At 40.6% G+C, this 19,379-nt stretch overlaps 1 protein-coding gene across 2 annotated transcripts in view; it reads left to right on the top strand.

Annotated features, from left to right (window-relative positions):
- LOC146311257 (protein jagged-2-like) overlaps window positions 1–18,852 on the top strand; it is a 71,998-nt gene extending 53,146 nt beyond the window's left edge. For both annotated transcript variants that reach the window (XM_084743131.1, XM_084743132.1), the window contains 15 exons: window positions 505–678; window positions 787–937; window positions 1,392–1,556; window positions 2,127–2,240; window positions 3,701–3,814; window positions 4,215–4,328; window positions 4,508–4,624; window positions 5,732–5,759; window positions 8,539–8,624; window positions 9,288–9,401; window positions 10,083–10,198; window positions 10,990–11,253; window positions 12,516–12,647; window positions 17,441–17,600; window positions 18,289–18,852. In XM_084743131.1, coding sequence (XP_084599257.1) covers window positions 505–678; window positions 787–937; window positions 1,392–1,556; window positions 2,127–2,240; window positions 3,701–3,814; window positions 4,215–4,328; window positions 4,508–4,624; window positions 5,732–5,759; window positions 8,539–8,624; window positions 9,288–9,401; window positions 10,083–10,198; window positions 10,990–11,253; window positions 12,516–12,647; window positions 17,441–17,600; window positions 18,289–18,797 — 2,358 coding nt within the window. In that variant the 3' untranslated portion in view covers window positions 18,798–18,852. The remainder of the gene's footprint in view (window positions 1–504; window positions 679–786; window positions 938–1,391; window positions 1,557–2,126; window positions 2,241–3,700; window positions 3,815–4,214; window positions 4,329–4,507; window positions 4,625–5,731; window positions 5,760–8,538; window positions 8,625–9,287; window positions 9,402–10,082; window positions 10,199–10,989; window positions 11,254–12,515; window positions 12,648–17,440; window positions 17,601–18,288) is intronic.
- Window positions 18,853–19,379: the final 527 nt, after the last annotated feature.

Consider the following 19,379-nt stretch of genomic DNA (forward strand, 5'->3'; position numbering starts at 1 on the left):
CAAATTGTTCCGGGTACAAGAACCACAGCCTTCCAGAATGAATCCTTATTTCTAAGAGTGTAGTTTCTGAAAAATGTTTATTTGATAGTCGATTGATTAAAGTTTACACGATTTATCAAATTCTTAACGACCAATCAATCGATCATCGATTGATTGTTATCATCCCTAATAGTCATCCATTGTTTTTTGACCCATAGATCTCAGATATTAAAACAATTTTAAGTTTTGTTTTAAAAATAAATCATCTTGGCCCATGTGTTGAAGTTTGTCAAATTTACCTGTAAGTTAAATATCATATTCTTGAAATCTCTGAATGTATCTGAACATAATCAATAAAAGAAAATATCACTGCACTGAGCTTGGAGCATGCAAGTGTTTTTTTTTTTTTTTTTAACACGATACTCGATTTGTCTGTTAAATAAATTTGAATTTCTGCCACTTCGATCACCTGCATCTGAGTGAAATGTGACAGCAGAGTTTCTGAGATTCTCGATTTTGTTCCAGGAGGTGGCCAGGGGCTACCAGTGTGTTTGCCAGGCGGGATTCGTGGGTCGGCACTGTGAGATTCAGAGAAACCGCTGTGCCAGCAGTCCGTGTAGGAACGGTGGCCGCTGCCACGCCCTGCTGGACGGCTTCATGTGTGAATGCCCTCAGGGCTTCGCTGGGACAACCTGCGAGGTGAGGACTGGATCCAGCTAGTAAAATAAACAGTAAAAAAAAAAAACAGCTCGGTGCTCACACTGGTTGGTGAGAACACACCTTCACATCCCTGTTTTCCATCTGCAGGTGCAGAATGACCCATGCAGCCCCAACCCCTGTCACAATAAAGCCCAGTGCCACAGCCTGATGGGTGATTTCTACTGCAGCTGCCCAGACGACTACGAGGGCAAAACCTGCTCAGAGCTAAAGGACCACTGCAAGACCAACCGGTGTCAAGGTAACAGCACCTGGAGAATCCATGTAACCGTGTTTTCATCTTATTGTGTCTTTATACTTTGTTTTCATCTTGTTACGTTGTCTTACATTGTTTTCGTCTTGTTACATCTTATGTTGTTTTCATCTTCTTCCGTCTTTACACATTGCCTTCTTCTTATGTCTTGCGTTGTTTTTGTGTTCTTACAGTTTTCGTCTTTTCACTTTTTTTTGTCTTATTATGTTTTGTTGCCTCCTTTTCGTATTCTTACATTGTTTTCATGTCTTGTTTGTGACTTTAATTGGGTTTTTTCTTCAGTGAAAATGAAAATGCAAAAATGATCATCATGAATCATATCATCTGTCAGAACAATCAGTGTGATTTATAAACCGTGCAGCCCCACCTGACAGTAAGACATAAACTTTCCCTTCTAAATTTCTGTCTCGCTGATCATCTCTTTCTTTTCTCACTTCGCTAGTGATTGACAGTTGCACCGTCGCCGTGGCAACCAACGACACCCAAAAGCGGGTGTGGCACATCTCGTCCAACGTATGCGGCCCCCATGGCCGATGCATCAGCCTGCCTGCCGGGAACTTCAGCTGCTCCTGCGAGCCAGGATTCACTGGCACCTACTGCCACGAGAGTGAGTCATTATTAGCTCAACACACAACACACAGACTATATTTATCATCAGTTACCCTCAGTGGGAACCACATGATTCTTACGGTAATTCAGACTCCAGTTGCACTAATCATCACTCTCTTAGTTTAGACTACAGCAGAGGGGGAAAAAAAAAACACGAAAAGGAAATCCAGAGGAAAACATTCGGAAAGTTGTGCAGAAAAGTTCCTTCACATCCGATTACTTTTTGTTTTGGTACTCTCACAGGATGCTTCTCAAAATCAAACATTTTCTCTAGTTCTCTAAAGCTGATGGAAACAGGAAAAAAACTGTTATGTAAGACTGGGTTTTTGCATCTGAAATGTCCAGAAAGGTTGTCACGAAAACAAAAAACTGAGCTGCAACATTCAAATTGTCAAGAAAATGTAGAAACATATCAGCATATGTGTATCCAAGAACAAAAATTAGGAATTAAACCTTTTTTTTTTTGTAAATTTTTGTGACTCTTTGCGTTTTATGCTTTGTGAAAACTGAATGATTAATTCCAAAAAGTTTGATTAATAATTGTAAACATCTCTTCTTTGTCCTGCAGACATTAATGACTGTGCATCATCCCCCTGTAAGAACGGTGGCACGTGCATCGATGGGATCAACTCCTTCCAGTGTTTCTGCCCAGACGGCTGGGAGGGCAGTTTGTGTGATGTTGGTGAGTGAGTGTGTGTGTGTGTGTGTGTGTGTGTGAGTGTGTGTGTGGGTGTGAGTGTGTCTGAGTGAGCTGCGTTTTTTGAGGTCAGTGTGAGCAACAGCACAGGTATACAGATTTTAGGGAAGAGCCCTGTGAAGTCATGCAGCCTGTGAGTCACTGGGAGAATCTGTGACTGGCCTACAGCAACAGAGGAATGATCAGCAGTCTGAGAATCTTATAGAAGACAAAACAATGGAGGATTTGTTTTGGAGATAAAAGCAAGTAGAAAGATGTGGTAATTTAACCACCTGACAGATTCTAAATTTGACTTGTCGCTGGAATCTACCAACATTTATAGTTACTGACAGAGGTCAGTGTGCACATTTGCAGATGACACCATTACTTACATTAACATTTACACAGAGAACTTATCCATAAACAGAAACAAGTGAATTAACAACAACTTTGTTTTTGACTGTAAAGCTCCAATATTAAAAATACACCAATCAAACTAAATAATTAAATTATTTAGCGATATAGTAATCTCAGAAATATCCTGCAGACCAGATAACCTCATACAAAGTTTTTTACAGTGTGAGGTCTGCCATGTTTAAGTTAAAGTCATGGTTCAGAATTTCTCAGCTGAAATTTCCAACTTGACCCCCAAGCTTTCGAGATGCAGAACAACATGACAAACTCAGACAAACTGATATTTCTTGGTGTTAATTAAAAGGGACGTTTTAATTTGGTTTTTCAAAATGGGCCAATATGGAAACTTTTTGTTTTACGGAACATTATGCAGATTGTTTTTATTTATTGGCAATACAGGCAGCATTATGTGCATATTTGATCCTTTTTCTTAATTTACAAGTTACAAAGTTGACATGCGTAACTGTTTTTTATATATAAATGTATGTATTATTTTGATTAAATACAGGCAAATCTACTATATGTTGTCCATTAGTTGATGGTTTACAGTGCGTGCTACCGTGGGAGCTCCTGCTACTGTTGTGTGACGCTTAGACCTGCAACAATTAATTGATTATGAATCAATTATTAAATTAATCTCCAGCTATTTTGATAAATGATTAATCCATTTTTTTTCAACTCCTTTATGACAGTAAACTGAATATCATAAGGTTGTGGGCAAAACATTCGGGCTTTGGGAAACAGTGATCAACATTTAACACTATTTTTTAACATTTTATGAACCAAACATCAGTCGATTCATTGAGAAAATAATCGACAGAGTAATCAACAATGAAAATAACCATTAGTTGCAGCACTTGTTACATAATACAACTTTGAGTGTTGTTCCATAATACTTGGTTGGACAGTTCCAAGTAGTTGTCTTGAACCGAGGAATAATTTCATGTTTTCACACATTTGAAGAATGTAGCTCTCTGTTATCTCAAGATGAAATCAGTATAAAAACAATAACTAATATAACTGTGCTGACACATTGTTTGTCCATGTTCCAGATGTGAACGAGTGCAACAGAAACCCCTGTCAGAACGGAGGCCAATGTGTCGATCTGCTTAATGATTTTTACTGCAACTGTGTGGACAACTGGAAGGGAAAGACCTGCCACTCACGTGAGTTACAGTAACACGAGGGAATATCTATGTGTGTGAAGTTTACATGGTTTCAGCCCCCTGCATTGTTATAAGGTAAAGTTTAATAAGCTGCAAAAGTTTGTGATAGTTAGAAAAGATTATTTTTGTTATAGTGAATATTTAAATAGAGCCCATGCAGCTCTTATGAATGGCACCTTTGTCTTTGTTTTCCATGTTCTCCTACATGTCAGGTCTTATATTCTTTAACTGCCTCAGCCTCTTAATCTTACTTCTGAGGCATGATGCCCTCACTGGCTGCTGTGCAGGCTTGTTTTACCCTCTGACGGCGTCTTTGGAGCTGAATTAATCGCTACTGAACCCTGGCGCAGAGTCAAAAGTTTGACAAAGTCTTTTTTTTTCCCTCTTTCCCTTGGTTCAGGTGAGAGCCAGTGCGACTCCTCTACCTGCAGTAATGGAGGGACGTGTTACGACCACGGAGACAACTTCCTGTGCAGCTGCCCCTCGGGCTGGGGTGGCAGCACCTGCAACACAGGTCAGGCGCTCACTGCACTCTAATTACGCCATTATGGCCCTGGTAATAACAGTGTAATAATAGGATGTTGCATCATTTCGACTGTGATCTCAGGCCAAAGGAGCAGCTCTCACACTGTGGGATGGTCAGATTAAAAACTTTTCATAAAAGGGAATCTTTTTTGTTTGTTTGTTTTTCAGCCAAGAACAGCACATGTGACTCAGGTCCCTGTGAGAACGGAGGGACGTGTGTTGGAGGAGGAGACGCCTTCACCTGCATCTGCAAGGACGGCTGGCAGGGACCCACATGTTCACAGAGTAGGTCACAGTTAGAGCTTGTTCATGTTGTGAAAGACAAAAAACAGTCGTTTGAGCATTAAAACAGCGTAGCTACAGATCCTTAAAAAGTCTTAAATTCACATTTACCTTAAAATGTATTAAATATTTGTTTATTGAATGCTGTGTGCATGGTCTAAAATTAGCTTAACATTTAATCTTTGGCAAAATCAACACGATTTTGAATTTGAATGCTTCTGTTATCCTGTTACAGTCTGTAACATTTTCGTTATTCGTGTTCACAAACTCAGCATCTGTCTGGGTGGAATGGAGGAGCTAACAAGTTAGTTAACCTGTAGACGCTCTTGTTTCTTACTAACAGTTTTTTCCATTTCTCCAGTGCTTCCATTAATCTCCACTATATCAGAGCCCATCTCATTCATATCATGGCATTCAGAATATAAATTCAAGGAACAATGTGTATTTAATTATTTTGCTATAATGATGTGCACACAAGTTATTGTTAAATATTAAATAATTTGACACAAAATATTAATCTAAACATTATTTTATTTATTTTATTTTATTTCTCCTCCAGAGTCTATGGTCACAATTGTCTCCATAGCAGCAGTCTGTTCTTCATAGCAACAGTCTGCTATTCAGAAATAACAGACCTTAGACTGACTGATCAAAATTTAGTATTTAACAAAGCTGTGTAATAACGGCTAAATAATGTGCAAGAAACATTACCGGGTAAATAATTACCCAAGTCTCCAATATTTGTTCAAAAGACAATACTTGGACAATTTGTCCAAATATGTGTGACAAATGTATTTGGACAAAAGTTCAGAAGAATAAGCCTTTATTTTCACATTTGAACTTTTTAATCAACTGTTGCATTAGAAAGTCTTGTGCCAAATATATCAGGAGTTTCTGAAAAATCTTAGTTTCCCTGTAACAATTATGACTTGGAGAATAATTCTTAATAACTAAGTTGACACTTTTTAATCTCTTATGCACCTGAAATAGTTGATAAAAAGTCATTTATTGTCATATGTGAGGAAAATGACCAGAACAAGTTTCAGGTTTTGTTAATTAACGTTCTGAAAGTTACTGTTTGTCACTCGGTTCATCTTTTCTCTCTTGCAGACGTCGATGACTGCAATCCTCATCCCTGGTGAGACTTCTTTTTATTATCAAGCTGGAAAATGTTGGCATAAATACAAACACACTCATCTTTTTTGCCACTACTTACTAGTTGTGGATTGTTTTCAAGGCTGTGTAGAAAGTTTGAGAGACATTTGACAGTTATTGAAGGCTGATAGTTGCAGCTCTCTGGCATGGTTTCATAAATCTCTCAGCGCTCTCAACATGCCCCCGGGGGGCTTTTAATATCTGTATTTCATCTCTCAGATTCAAAATAGCTAAACCTTTGGTTAATTATAGTTTTAAGTTTTGTTTTTCTGTGATGGTATTTTAATTAGATTATTTTTAACTGGTGCTACAAACAGCAGGAGTGCAGATTCCACCTGTAGAAACTTGTCTATGACGTCAAACTCAACCATTTTTCTCTTTATTTGCACGCCATTGATGCCTGACACGGTTCTGAATATGACTTGATTTGCTCTGTCATCTTTGGGAGGTGATTTGACTGAGGTGGTCTGGACTGCAGCCCTACGTTTTTGTGACTATTTATCAGTGCCGGCTGCGGCGCCTTTGATCCTCACCTACCACTGGATAAACTCCAGCTACCTGAGGTGCATTGTTTCCACTTGACAATATATAAAAGAAGTATCGGAGCAGCTACAGAGAGTCCCAGCCACTCTCACCCTTTTTTTTTTGTCTCTGATCCTGCAAATCTGATTTTATGCTTCTGATTTTTCCCACTGAAGATTGTGAATATGGTGGTTTGAGTGCAGGAGTCTGAAATCGTGACTATATGTGTGTTTCTGTGCACATTCCTCTTTTTTTCCTGTGTGTTTTGTTTGTATGAATTTGTGTGTAAAAATTTTACGTTCTTAGATTTTTGCTTCTTGAATGTGACGTTTTCTTTGATTTATTTAACTGTAAATTCAATATCTTTGGGGTTGACCAGACAAAACGAGACCTTTAAAGAGATTGTTTGGATTATGTGAAGGGGGGTTTTATGAGGTATTTGAGGTACTTTCGCCACTTAAAAAAGTTCCGCCTAAAAAAAATCAATATCAGTTTAAGCGTGTGCTATATTTAGAATATTTTCACTGTTTTACCTTGTCGTCAGACAGCCTTTTTTTGATGGGAAGCAGCTCTCATACAAGACAGATTTTCTCTCTCAAAACGAACCAAACTCCATTGGCAAAATCAGTAATTTTACCGCACACACGATTTGCTGATATACCACTGTTTCAATATTTTAGTCTGTGTGACTTTGGTGTTTCAGAAGGATAGTTCAGATTCACGAAAGTCACACAATGACACAAACAAGCTAACAAATCGAAGCAGCGGTAGACCAGCAGCTGCTGTCTTCTGCAAGGTAAAATGACTGATTTTTCCTATGGAGTTTGGTTGGTTTGGAGAGAGCGATATTTAGCTTGTATAACATTGGTTTTCCATCAGAAATGCTGTCATCTATGCAAAGTAAAGCAGTGACAATATTCTAAACATAATGTACACTTACACTGATATTGACTTTTTGTTTTCATAAGTGGCTAAAATAAACAACCCCACTTAAAATAATCTGAACTATCCCTTTAAAGGCATCAAATTTTCCATTTTATGACATTTTTCTGACAAAGCCAGAGTAAAAGCACACAGAAAAATCAGAGGCTGCTGACAGCTCCTCTTGATCAGAGACTCTACCCTGGACAAAAGCCCCCCCCCTCTACAATGACTGACAGGTGGATTAGCGGTGGTTTGGGTTTTGGGAGGGAGAAAGGGGCAGGAGAGTGTGAAGAGACGCCCCTCTCACCATTCAGCGGCCCGACCCGGGGGTAGTTGTGATGAGTGGAGGTGTCGGGGGGGCTCAGTATGTGGTCAGCCGGGATTTACATATGAAGTCTGGACATTGATCAGGGATCAGCTTCAGCCGGCTGACACTCAGAGTCTCTGGAAACTCTGCAGGAACAAAAAGTCTGACAGCTTGTCTGTAGCTTAGAGGCCTATAACATCATGACAGATTTGTATTTTCGTGATTACCAAAGCACAAAAACAACAACTTAAAGACCTGTATGTGACTGAAGAGTAACCGTAACAAAAAGGAACATTTTAGTTTGCAGTTTCTTCATTTCCTAGAAGTTTCCTGCAACAATGTTTATCTAGCCGGTCATTTCTTGAGAAGTTTTCATTTTCATGAGAGGATGATGTAATGTTGTTACTGTAGTGAAATGGACGAAGACAGTTGTCACAAATAAGTGACTTCTTTCTTGTCAGACTGTTTCTGAAAATTAGACCGCAGTCATGCAGAAAAAGGAAGTTCTGTTGCTGAATTTGTGACTTTGGACTTCACACGAAACTTCCTGGGGAATTACCGGCTGCGTAGGAGCTCCTTCTAAGGCGCTTAGAATATGGGACTAACTAATAATTTCATGTAATTCTATATTTCATAGTTTTGATGTTCTCAGTATTAATCTACGATACAGAAAAATAATAAAAATGAAGAGAATGTGAGACATATCCAAACTTTTGTCTGGTGCTGTAGTATATCAGTGCACACCTGTTGAACTTTTTTTCTTCTACAGTTTGTGACAAGGTTTTCCACAATCAGCTTTCAAAATCAAATAAATCAGCAAAAAGTGTTTTCACACGCGAGGATTTAGAGAGTGGGTGTTGATTTACAGTTTCCTACAAGCCCACCTGCCAGGAGAGGCAGAGTTTTTGTCCCCTCAGGGCAGAAATTTAACAAAGGAATTCACTTTTTATGATCTCTCTGTCAGCTCTGCAGCAGCACTGAATTCATGTGTCTCTGTCTGTCTCTGCAGCTACAACGGCGGCATCTGCGTCGACGGCGTGAACTGGTTCCGCTGCGAGTGCGCCCCGGGATTCGCCGGACCGGACTGCCGCATCAGTGAGTCCCTGGGAACAAGAGGGGGGCGTGTGCAGGGGTCAGGTTGGGCGGGGGGTCAGGGGTGAAAGGCCGCGGTGGGGGAGTGTGAGCCGATTGCTTCGGGGCGACAGATTAGGAAGCCTTTTAGGAAGATGGTCTTAACCTCTCCCCTCTGCGCTGAGGAGAGGTCAGAGCTGAGGTGCGTCAGACGGGTCAGTGCGCTCTCCCGCGGCCTTCTGGGAGAAAGCTCTTGAGAAAAGCCTTTTCAGAACCAGAGTGTTATCCAGTTGAAGCGTTTCAAACCAAACTCCTATAAACCCTTTGTGCAAAGATCGATTCTCTGGATTCCATCACTCATTCAGGGTATTTGAATATAACATTCAGACCTCTCAAAGCTCCGTTTTTTTCTCAGCTGCAGATAAGCTGCAGAAAGACTTAAAGGATAAATCAACAATCCAAGTAAGACCTGTGTGAAATGTATAAATTAAGATAAAAAAAAAACCCAGGTTGCTCTGCTCTCAAAAAGGTTCTGTAGCTCAATTTTTATTTTAGATATCATGCATGAGAAGTTAAATACCTAAACCCGATATTTTCTCCAACTGAATTTGAGGTATTTTATCACCAAAATCAGTAAGAGAGTCCTGCATGTGTTTATAATAACAACTCTTTGGTTTTCTTTTGAAGACATAGACGAGTGTCAGTCGTCTCCTTGTGCCGAAGGTTCAACCTGCATGGACGAAATCAACGGCTACCGCTGTGTTTGTCCTCCGGGACACGCTGGACCTCGCTGTCAAGAGTGTGAGTACAATAAATCTCAACCACAGCAGCGTTTTAAAGACGGGGATTTGCTGCCATGTTTTTTATTTATGATGTCAGGTCAAAGGGATGGGAGAAAAATGAAAACTAACACTTGTTAACATAAATCTTATGTAATGTCAGCTGGTCGTCTGTTTGTGTTTTCTGTAAATCTGCACTTTATTACTGCCGTCTAATTAATGTTGTGCAGTTGTATTTTCAGCATGTCAATTTTATAATTTTAGACATTTTTGGCATTTTGTGTGGTTTAAGTTATGAGACACTGATGGAAAATCGATTTTTTGTATTTGAATAATATTATTTCTTATCTCAGATAAATACACAACAAAATCAATGCATTGTCCAAATGGAAATTGGTGTGAACACAGTAACACAACTTTACTTGTAGTAGAGATGTTAATGATTAATGGATTAATCAGCATCAGCAAGAATTTAAATGATTAATCGAAGGGCAGTATTTGGACATCATTTGGCATTGTCTTGTCTTGTGGAGCCATCTGTTGAACAAAAAAAGTTTCAGTTAAGGAAACTGCACAAAACTTTCAACCCTAACTTGAAGATTAGTGGACATTTAGGAGATTTTCTGCAGTAGCAGTTCAGTAAATTGGATGATCGACGACTGAACTACTTGTTTTTGTTCTCAACCTCTTTTATTCTCCGCAGTCATCGGACTCGGGAAGTCGTGTCGTCACGCCGGCTTGCAGTTTCCTCACGGCAGCCGGTGGGAGGAGGAGTGTAACGCCTGCCAGTGTGTCAACGGATACGTTCGCTGCTCTAAGGTCAGGCTCACAGAGAAGACTTTTACTTTGGATTTTTTTTAAGTGTGATTGTATGAGGTAAATAGTCAGTGCAGCTACTTACAGTAAAGAGCGGACAGCATGCTTCTCAGTTTGGAGAAGCAGCAGGAGAACTGGTGTAGGAAGCTAAGCGATGTACTCAGCTCAAGTGTACACTATATTTAGAATATTTTCACCACTTTAACTTTCCTTCAGATGGCCTGTTTCAATGGGAGACTGCTGTTATATAAGCCAAAAATGCCTCTGTCTAAAGCCACCAAACTCCACTGGCAAAAACAGCAGTTTTAAATTACAGAACATGGCAGCTGCTGGTTTGATAAGTTAGTTTGTTTGTGTTATTGTGTGACTTCTGTCTTTTCAAAACTTAGTTAGGATTCACTGCAGTGACACAATAACACAAACAAACTAACCGATCAAATCAGCAGTAGACCAGGAAGGACCAGGTTTTGAGAGGTAAAATTATAATTTTTCCCAATGGGGTCTGGTGTTCTTGGTGAGAGCAACATTTAACAAGTTTGTTGTCGGGAAACTGACAGGAAGGTAAAGTGGTGAAAATATTTTAAATACAGCGTACACATGAATTGATATTGATTGTTTTAGGTGACTAACGTTCTGACCCTGTGCACAGCAGAACGTGACTCATCTGCTGTAGGTAATACATTGACTATAAATAAGTACAACCTCACTTCAAGTAATCCAAACTATGCCTTTAACACTTGACTGTTTGCGTTGTCAGTTAAACCCAGTGAATCACTGACGCCGTGTTCTTCCAGGTGCGTTGTGGTCGCCGGCCCTGCCTCCTCCCCAAAGCTCTGCCTCCTCCTCCGGACACAAACCCTCCGTCCTGCCCCGGAGGTCACGAGTGTGTTGAGCATCAGTTCCTCACCTGCTTCTCACCGCCCTGCCACCAGTGGGGTGTGTGTTCGACGCCGGACCCCCCGACGCCCCTCCACACCCAGTGTGAGCCTAACAGCGGTTACCTTGACAACAGCTGTGCTCGCATCACGCTCATCTTCAAAAAAGACAAAGTGCCACAGGTGAGGGACTTTTTGTACATAGATAAGTTATTTCATAGTGTTATTCTTTATGGTGGGTTGTGCAGAAACAAGGGTGTTAATTAATCAACACTTTGGGTAAACTATCAATAGTTAAGGTCTTTTTATTAAGCAAAAATACCAAATGTGTTGTGCTTTTCACAGTGATTTATCATAACCACTGGATTATTTTGGGGTTTGAACTGTTGGTTGGATTGAAAAGTAAAGTGAAGTATACTATGAAAGTAAACTATGAGATATTGGCCTGAAACATCGATGTTTATTTTTGTACCATCATGTGGCTTCTCTGTGGCCCAGAGTGAAAATCTGTGGTTTTAAACAGCAGTCTTTGACAGTTTTTAATTCTTCCAGTCTGAGGAAATGCATTAAATTAGAAAGAGGAGAAAAAATGGCCCTGGCAATAAAATAAAATGCTCTGCTTTAAACATTATGTTTAATGAGTGAATATTTAAAGTATGACATTTAAGACGGGACGCTTTGTGGTTTTAATATTCTCTATCAAAGCAGGGTGTAACACAGAGACGTTTTATCCGCCCTGATAGCTGCTGTTCTCACTGAGAGAAAAGTCTCAAATAGGAGCCGAGGAGACTCATTAATCCAGTTATCGTGTCATTTCTCATTAGCCATGTAACCTGCTTAATAGGAATATTGTCCTTTTCAGAATAAGAGCAAAAACTGGCACATTTTGTGTATGGAAATGTCGTCACTGTCCAACCCCACAATGCATGATGTCAATTTCCTTTCCAGATTTTTTCTCAGAGAGTAAAAATAAATTATGGAGGAAAGAAAAATCAGCAGAGTTGCTTTTTTATCAGATTTTGATGTCTTCATCTTTTATAAATATGAAAAAAGACTTTGTCCCTGGAGGGGAAAAAAAAAGCTGACCACAACCGTCCAATTAAAATGACGGACGTGTTCAGCCCTTAATGAAGCTTCGGTCTCTTGTCAGTCCAGATGGTTTTTTGTTGTTTACTACTGTTAATGAAACCTTAACCGGCCCCCTGCGGCTGGTCTGAATACAGTTTTATGAATGGAAATGAATCCATTGCTCTGACACAGATACTGATCTGAGATCTGAGCCACGGTGTCCCCTGCTGGGCAGGGCTTTCTGATTGGCTGCATCTGAAACAGACTTAGGAGGAATTAGAAGCCGATTGTTCCTCACCAGCAGTGCAGATACTAATCTGTCTTATCTGTGTGTGTGTGTGTGTGTGTGTGTGTGTGTGTGTGTGTGTGTGTCACAGGGCACCACTGTAGAGAACATCTGCTCCGAGCTGAGGTACCTCCCTGTGACTCAGACTCTGGCCGACGAGCGAGCGCTGCTCATCCTCTGTGACCTGTCCTACACCAACGGTGATGCTGTGGAGGTCGCCATGGTGATTATTGCATGCAAACACACACACATACCTGCCCACGCACACACTGACGTATAGTATTGGCCCAGTAATGGCACTGATATTTACTGGGAACTAAACATCATCCATGCAAATTTGGTTTATTCATTAGAGATATATGGACACTTGTATAAGAGCTTATAGCTTCAGTTACTACAGTTATTATTACTGCTTAATTTAAGTCTTTGATCAGGAGAAGAAATTCTACAGTTCTGCTTTAGCTAATTCACTGTTTAGGAAATACAAATACAGAAGAAGATACGATTAAAATGAGTTTTCAATAAGTTACAGATCAAAGAAAATTCAAGAAAAAAACTGGGCTAATGCTAGCTTCCAGTGTTTCATTGCTCCTTGTGGTAACTTTAAATAGCTTTTGATTGCTAGTTAGCTCAGTTAGCCACAGCGCTGTTAGACACAGCGGGGAACGCTGGCATTGATTGGTCCCAAATGAGCACCTGAATCGAAGCAGGGCGAGGGGGAAATGGAACCGCGCTCAGCAGCCTCTCAGTGAACATGACCAGACCGGTACTGAACACAGACCAGCAGAGGCCAGTTTTTGACAGGGAGTACAGTACTGAGGTGATCTGGATTCTGACGTGGGGTTTTACGGTGGGGTCAGCTCCAAGGTGCCCGGCAACAAAACCACCATGGTGTTGCTGGACAGATGGTGTATTTACTGAGCTAGTAAGCTGGTTAGCATGCTAACTTCATGCTAACTTCTGCAATACCATACGCAGACGTCTTCACACTGTGATGATAATTTCTGTTATTTTTTTTTAATGCTTTAAACTAAAATTCTTACATGTTGCACCTTTAACTTCAGTGATTACATTGTGTTATTGAAGAATAATTGTGCTTTTTCTTACAATTCCAGTCTTATTGTCATAGTCCATTTTTCAGTTTTCTCTTTATTTACAGATAAAACTGAAAGTTAGTGTTTTTGACTCTTGCGGAACCAGGAGAGAGCTATTTCGTGCAGGTGTATAGACACAAAACAAAAAATCCAACACACCTTCAGATTTAGAAGCTGCTGCCTTCTCTCCCTCTCTCCGCCTCACTTTCCCTCTTTTCTTCTCCCACTTTATTAAATCGCACTTAATTTGTCACAGCAAATCGTTTCCAGAGGAGTCCTGTAAAAAATCTGAACCTTTTTTTATTTTCTGTTTCTTCTTCCCTCTCCGAGTTAAAAAAAAGAAACAAGAAAGAGAAAAGGAAAAGAAAAGACGAGGGAGAGGCGTTTGAAGCTTTTAACAACATCTGGAGGAGATTTAGCTTTTCTGCTGGAGCACCTTGCTGATCTTTGTCTCTCTGCTTTCTCTTCTTCTCTATCTTTTTTTCTTCTTCCTTTTCCTCTTCCTCCATCTATCTCCTCCTCTTCTTTTCCTTCTCATTTTCTGTTTCTCTCTCCTCCTTGCCCTTTTCTTTATTGCTGTCCTTTCTGCACCTCTTGCTCCTCTCTCTTATTTTCTTTCTCTTCCCTCCTTCTTTCCCTTTCGGCCACCCAGACTCGGGGGAAATCAGTCACTTCGGGGCTCTAAGCTCTTAATGGAGGGGATTAGCTCTTGTTCCTCTGATGTTTTCAGGCCTGTTTTGAGCGACAGATACAGGAAAAGGAGTGGCGAACCTGACATCCACCCAAACCCCACAACAAGGCTTTCATAAAGAAAGAAAAATCACTCCCACTTGCTGTCGACTCGCGTTGCAGCAAAATGTCTCATTTCCAAGTGTGGGTGAAATCTTTATAATGTCAGCACGCCTGGCGGAGCACGGCCGCTTCTCAGCCACCGAATCGTGTCGGTTTATTCTCTTCCAAAGGCTCTGGGTGTGTTTGTAAAGCGATCAGCGGGCCACTCTGCTGCGAGGCCTCCAACCTGAGCGAGAAACAAGTGGTTCAATATGTTTCAGTGTGTTTGTGGGAAAGCACAAAGAGCGCTGGGTATATCTTCACTGGGACGGTGAGGCGTCCGCGCTTCATGTTGACATGTTGAGGCTGCGTCAAGTGTGTTGGAAGGGAAAAAAATCAACAGATCTTAAAGTAGCTTTAGCTAAATATTTGGAAGCAACCTTCGGACGAGCTGTTAGTGAAGCCTCGAGAGCCAAGTTAGATCAGGCAGCTTCGTCACGAAGTTGTTGAAACAGGACAAGGCTTGTTACAGATTTAATTAATGTAATAAAAATAGTTCAATGTTTATTCAACTGTAAATTTAAAATGCAAGTAAGCAAAGTTAAAGGATAAGTTAACCATCAGAAAACCCAAACCAGGAGTGAATTAATCCACTGGCAAGGATTGTGTTTATCAAAGCCTGATATATCTTCTTCCTCTGTGGTATTGAGCGCCAATATTGTCCTATTAAAACACATAAATGAGCATCACTGAAGCACTGTCATAACCATGAGCACACACTAGTTTTGTTTGACTCAGTCCGTCATGCAGCGCTATGCTGTACCAAATACTCATGGATTAATCCGCCACTGAAAATAGTCCCTAAGCATACGGAGGCCTTAAGGGACCGGTGTGCAGGATTTAGTGGCATCCAGTGGTGCTGTTGTAGAGACTGAAAACATTTTTCCTCACGCTCCACGTCCAAGCAGGTAACCATCTGATCTCTCTGGGTGCGGCTGCAGCTCTCCGCTGTGTTCCCCAGAGAACACGCACTGATTCTGGTTTTGATGGAAGTCTAGTCAAGCTGCACAGAGCAGATCAAGCCATGCAGGAAGTCAGACGGGGGAATGGCCTAGGAATCTGGTCAGTTTTCAAAATAAAAGAACCTGCGCAGTCTCCCGATCATAAAAAAAGAAACCATTTAACTAGGTAGGATATTTAACAATGGTAGAAGTGCAAAAATCAAGGAGCAATGGCAAGAAAATTAGGCAGACGCAATATTATTAAGTCATGCCTGGTGGAATCGAGCAGTAAAGTGAAAACTTTTGTGTTTGATTTGAACCCTCTGTAAGATAGAAATGTCTCATTATAAGATAATGCAAATACAACAATTCCTATTTTAAGATGATTAAATGCTAATGATAATTTTGGACAGTCAGCAGTGCTGAGGGTGGATACTGATCCCTGTGTCGCTGTGATGTAGCCTGTCAATCACTGTGTGTGTGTGTGTGGGGGGGGGGGGGGTTAGAGGTGTGTGTGTGAATGAGCTGCTGATTTCCTCAGGAGAAGAAAAGAGGAGTGTTTGTCCCCGGCCGAGCGGGGAGCACAGCTGGCCTGTTCTCTATTGTTTGTCCTAATTGAACTGCGCAGCACACAGCTAATCCCCCCCTCTGCCCCCCCTCCACCTCCACCACCTCCCTGCTCTCACCCTCAGCACCTTTTTAGGCAATTAACTCCACCCTCTGTGGTCTCAGCAGGGGGGCGGAGTCTGCAGCCTGCCAGATGTTAGGATGAGAATCTCTTTTATTCTGACACATGAATGTGTGTTTTTTTTTCTTCTCTCTCTGTTTTGTTGTCCTGCGTAGCCTCAAGCCAAACTCCGACCATTTGGCAAATGGCTCTGATTTTCTTTCTTTACTTTACTGATTGAGTCTCTGCTGTCAGTTTCTTTTACTGAATCTAGTGGTCAAATCGGCTTTTCATTTTTACACTTTTAAACGTGTGAAAGGTCTCAGGGGGCGTTCAGGTTCCCTGTAATGAAAATCTAGATGCTTAAAACTTTCTGAAGGGGAAACACTGCAGGTGTATCAATGAAACTGCAGCTGAAACTCCCCTGGTAGATTATTCAGTCAGACACTTATTTTTGTGTCACAAGTTTTCTGAAATGTAACATTTAAATGAGCAAATAAGGCTGTATCTTATTAAATATACAGTAATTTGCATAATTTTCTAGAACAGAAATGTGAACCTTGAATAAAGCCACATCTAAAATACTTCTTCTTCTTCTAGTTCTTTTTATCGACGTTAGGGTAGCAAATTTTGTGCATTTTCCTTAATCAATAGCTGAAGAGCTAACAACAGATTCATATTTAAATTCAATTATTAAATTAAATTACACATTTTAGATTCATAATTAATCACAATTTGTCTCTTTTGTTGACCATTTTCTTTTTTCCTCGCTTTTTTCTAATTTTTTCTAATTTAATTTTAACCATCAGAATACAGACAGGAATAAAACTGTCAGGTTTGGTTTATGTAAGTGCTGCTGAAGTGCAGATTTCTGGCTCAGATTACAAGAAAAAAAAAAAAAGATATATATTGTAAAATTTCATATATTTTGCAAGACACTACAGGTAATTAGGATAAAACTAAGACATGAAACTTCTCCAGTTCATTACTTATATTAAAACCACTATTTTTGTAATACATTTTTGCTGAATTTAAGAGAAATCTACAGACACCAGTAGACAGTTTAGTAAAACAAACACCTAAATGTGTGTTTTGGAGATTTTCTTTCTACTTGTCTGAAAGAAGACATGTAGGAGGCAAAGCAGACCAAAATCTTAAAATTGATCAGTGCACAAAAAAAACAAAAACAAACCAAACAATGTTTTTACCTCAAAATGATCAATGAATGACTCATCAGAATCAACCTTTTTAGTGAAAGAAACCACCAAATGAAATTAAGTGCAACAAATGTCTCCCTGGAAAGTGAGAAATTGGTGTAAGAATGTGAAAAATGGTTGTCACTCAAGTATAATAAATATGATTATTTATATTAAATATACAAGACTGGACTGGACATTTGGTAATCTTGCCTGCCTGATCTTCTTCAACCTGTGAAATACAAAACAAACTGACGCCTGTCCTCTGCGTCTCTCTCTCTCTGCAGTCCTTCGAGCAGGACAGCGGGTCGAAGGAGAGCGATCGCGGACAGATCCAGAAGGCGGCCAGCGCCATCATCGGCGCGCTCTCCAAACGCCCCAACAGCACCATCATGTTGGCCGTGGTGGAGGTCAAAGTGGAGACGCCGGTGGTGTCGCAGCCCGTCGGTGAGTCACATGTCAATGATGTTGTTTAAATACGCAAATAATAAAAGATGGAGGACCTGCTGACATGACGGTGGCAAATAGTTCAGTTCCTCCCAATTCATGTGCACATGCTGTACTCTTACAGGCATTTGGGGTTTTTGTGTTTTTATTTATTTATTTTTTGCTTTATGCTTGTTTGTTTTTTTTTTCTGTCACTTTTTTTTTAACATTAACAAATAATGTTCTGTGTTAGGTATAAAAATAAAAAAATCATGGTGTGGGTTAAAAGAGTCCATTGACCAAGACTGGCTATGTTAAAAGGGTTTGAAAGGCTTTCTGTCAGAAAGTCCTGAAGGCTAACTTTTCCTTTGTGAGTTTCCTGCTGCTTCCAGTCTCGTCTGTGTTAAGCTAGAGGATGAAACTGATCAAACTCTCAATCAGGCAGCAACTAAGCAAATATCTTTAACCTAAAAATGTAAATTCATATGAAATGTTCTTTCTTTTTAGTTACTAAATTATCTGTACAATCACTGAACATCAACTGACTTTGTTATCTGACGTAAGATCTGTATCTTATCTGAATAAGATACTTAAAGCAGTGGATGTAAATGCACTTTTTGAATATGTGAATGGTGACTGTTTCAGCAAAAACAGGCTCAACTTCTCTTTATTTTGCCCTTCTAACACCTTCTCTGGGTTCCTCCCTCAGGTTACCTGGTTCCGGTGCTGTGCGTCGTCTTCAGCGTCCTCTGGATCTTCTGCATCGTGGTCTGCGTCTGGTGGACCCGCAAGAGGAAGAAAGAACGCGAGAGAGCGGCCCGATCCGAGGATCCGAGCAACCAGGTCAACAACAGGCTGGAGCCTCTGCGGAGCAAAGACAACCGCGACAAAGACATTCAGTACGAATGCAAGAAACTGATGGGCCCCTCGGACAGGACGTGCGACGGGGCCGAGGGCGAGGAGGACAGAGAGCAGGAGGGGGAGCAGGAGGAAGACGAGGAGAGGGCGCTGGGCATGGGGGAGAAGTGTCCGCCGCAGAAGTGCTCCATAGCGGGGGCGCAGGACAGGGGGATGATGGGTAAGGGAGGGGTCATCTGCACGTCACGCAGCGGTCCGGTCAAGGCGCCGCACCGGACAGCGTACAGCCCCAAAGACAACCGGTGTAAAAACCTGAACGCCGCCAAGCTCAGCGAGGACATTAAAGACCACTATGTATGAACACATGAGAGCAGGAGGAAGAAACAAACTGCGATGTCTTCAGCGTCACTGACTTTCAACTCTTAAAAGCACCAAAAGTGAAGATTACAGATGCTTTAATTTTCTATTTTTTGTTTGTCACACCTTATTTAACTTCTTCGCCTGCAGCACGGAGGCTTATTTTACCAAAAACCGACAAAAAAAAAATACAGAAAAACAAAAAAAAAAAAAAAAAGAGGAAAATAAACATCACAGCTTTTGGATTTCTGGATTTTAATCGTCACTGTTGGAATCAAGAAGAATTTTCTTTTTCATGGCTCCTGATTTTTTTTTCTGTTTACAGACTGTTGCTGAACTAACGCTTCCCTTTTATTTTATTTTATTTTATTTTTTCTTTGGACCTCGGAGATCTAACTGAACGTCATTGGCTGGCAGCTGTTAACAATGTTTCTACTGTTTGGTGCATTCGGTTCCTGTCTGCCTTAGCCCAAACCTGCGGGCCTTTTCTACACTGTCTTCATATCATGTCTTTTTATAAAAACAAAAATAACTTAAAAAAAAAAAAAAGATTTTATATACATTTAAGTCCTTGAAAGTTGGCAC

Source organism: Lutjanus erythropterus, chromosome 18 (genome assembly GCF_056507025.1).
Source record: "Lutjanus erythropterus isolate fLutEry1 chromosome 18, fLutEry1.hap2, whole genome shotgun sequence".
Taxonomy (NCBI): Eukaryota; Metazoa; Chordata; class Actinopteri; order Lutjaniformes; family Lutjanidae; genus Lutjanus; species Lutjanus erythropterus.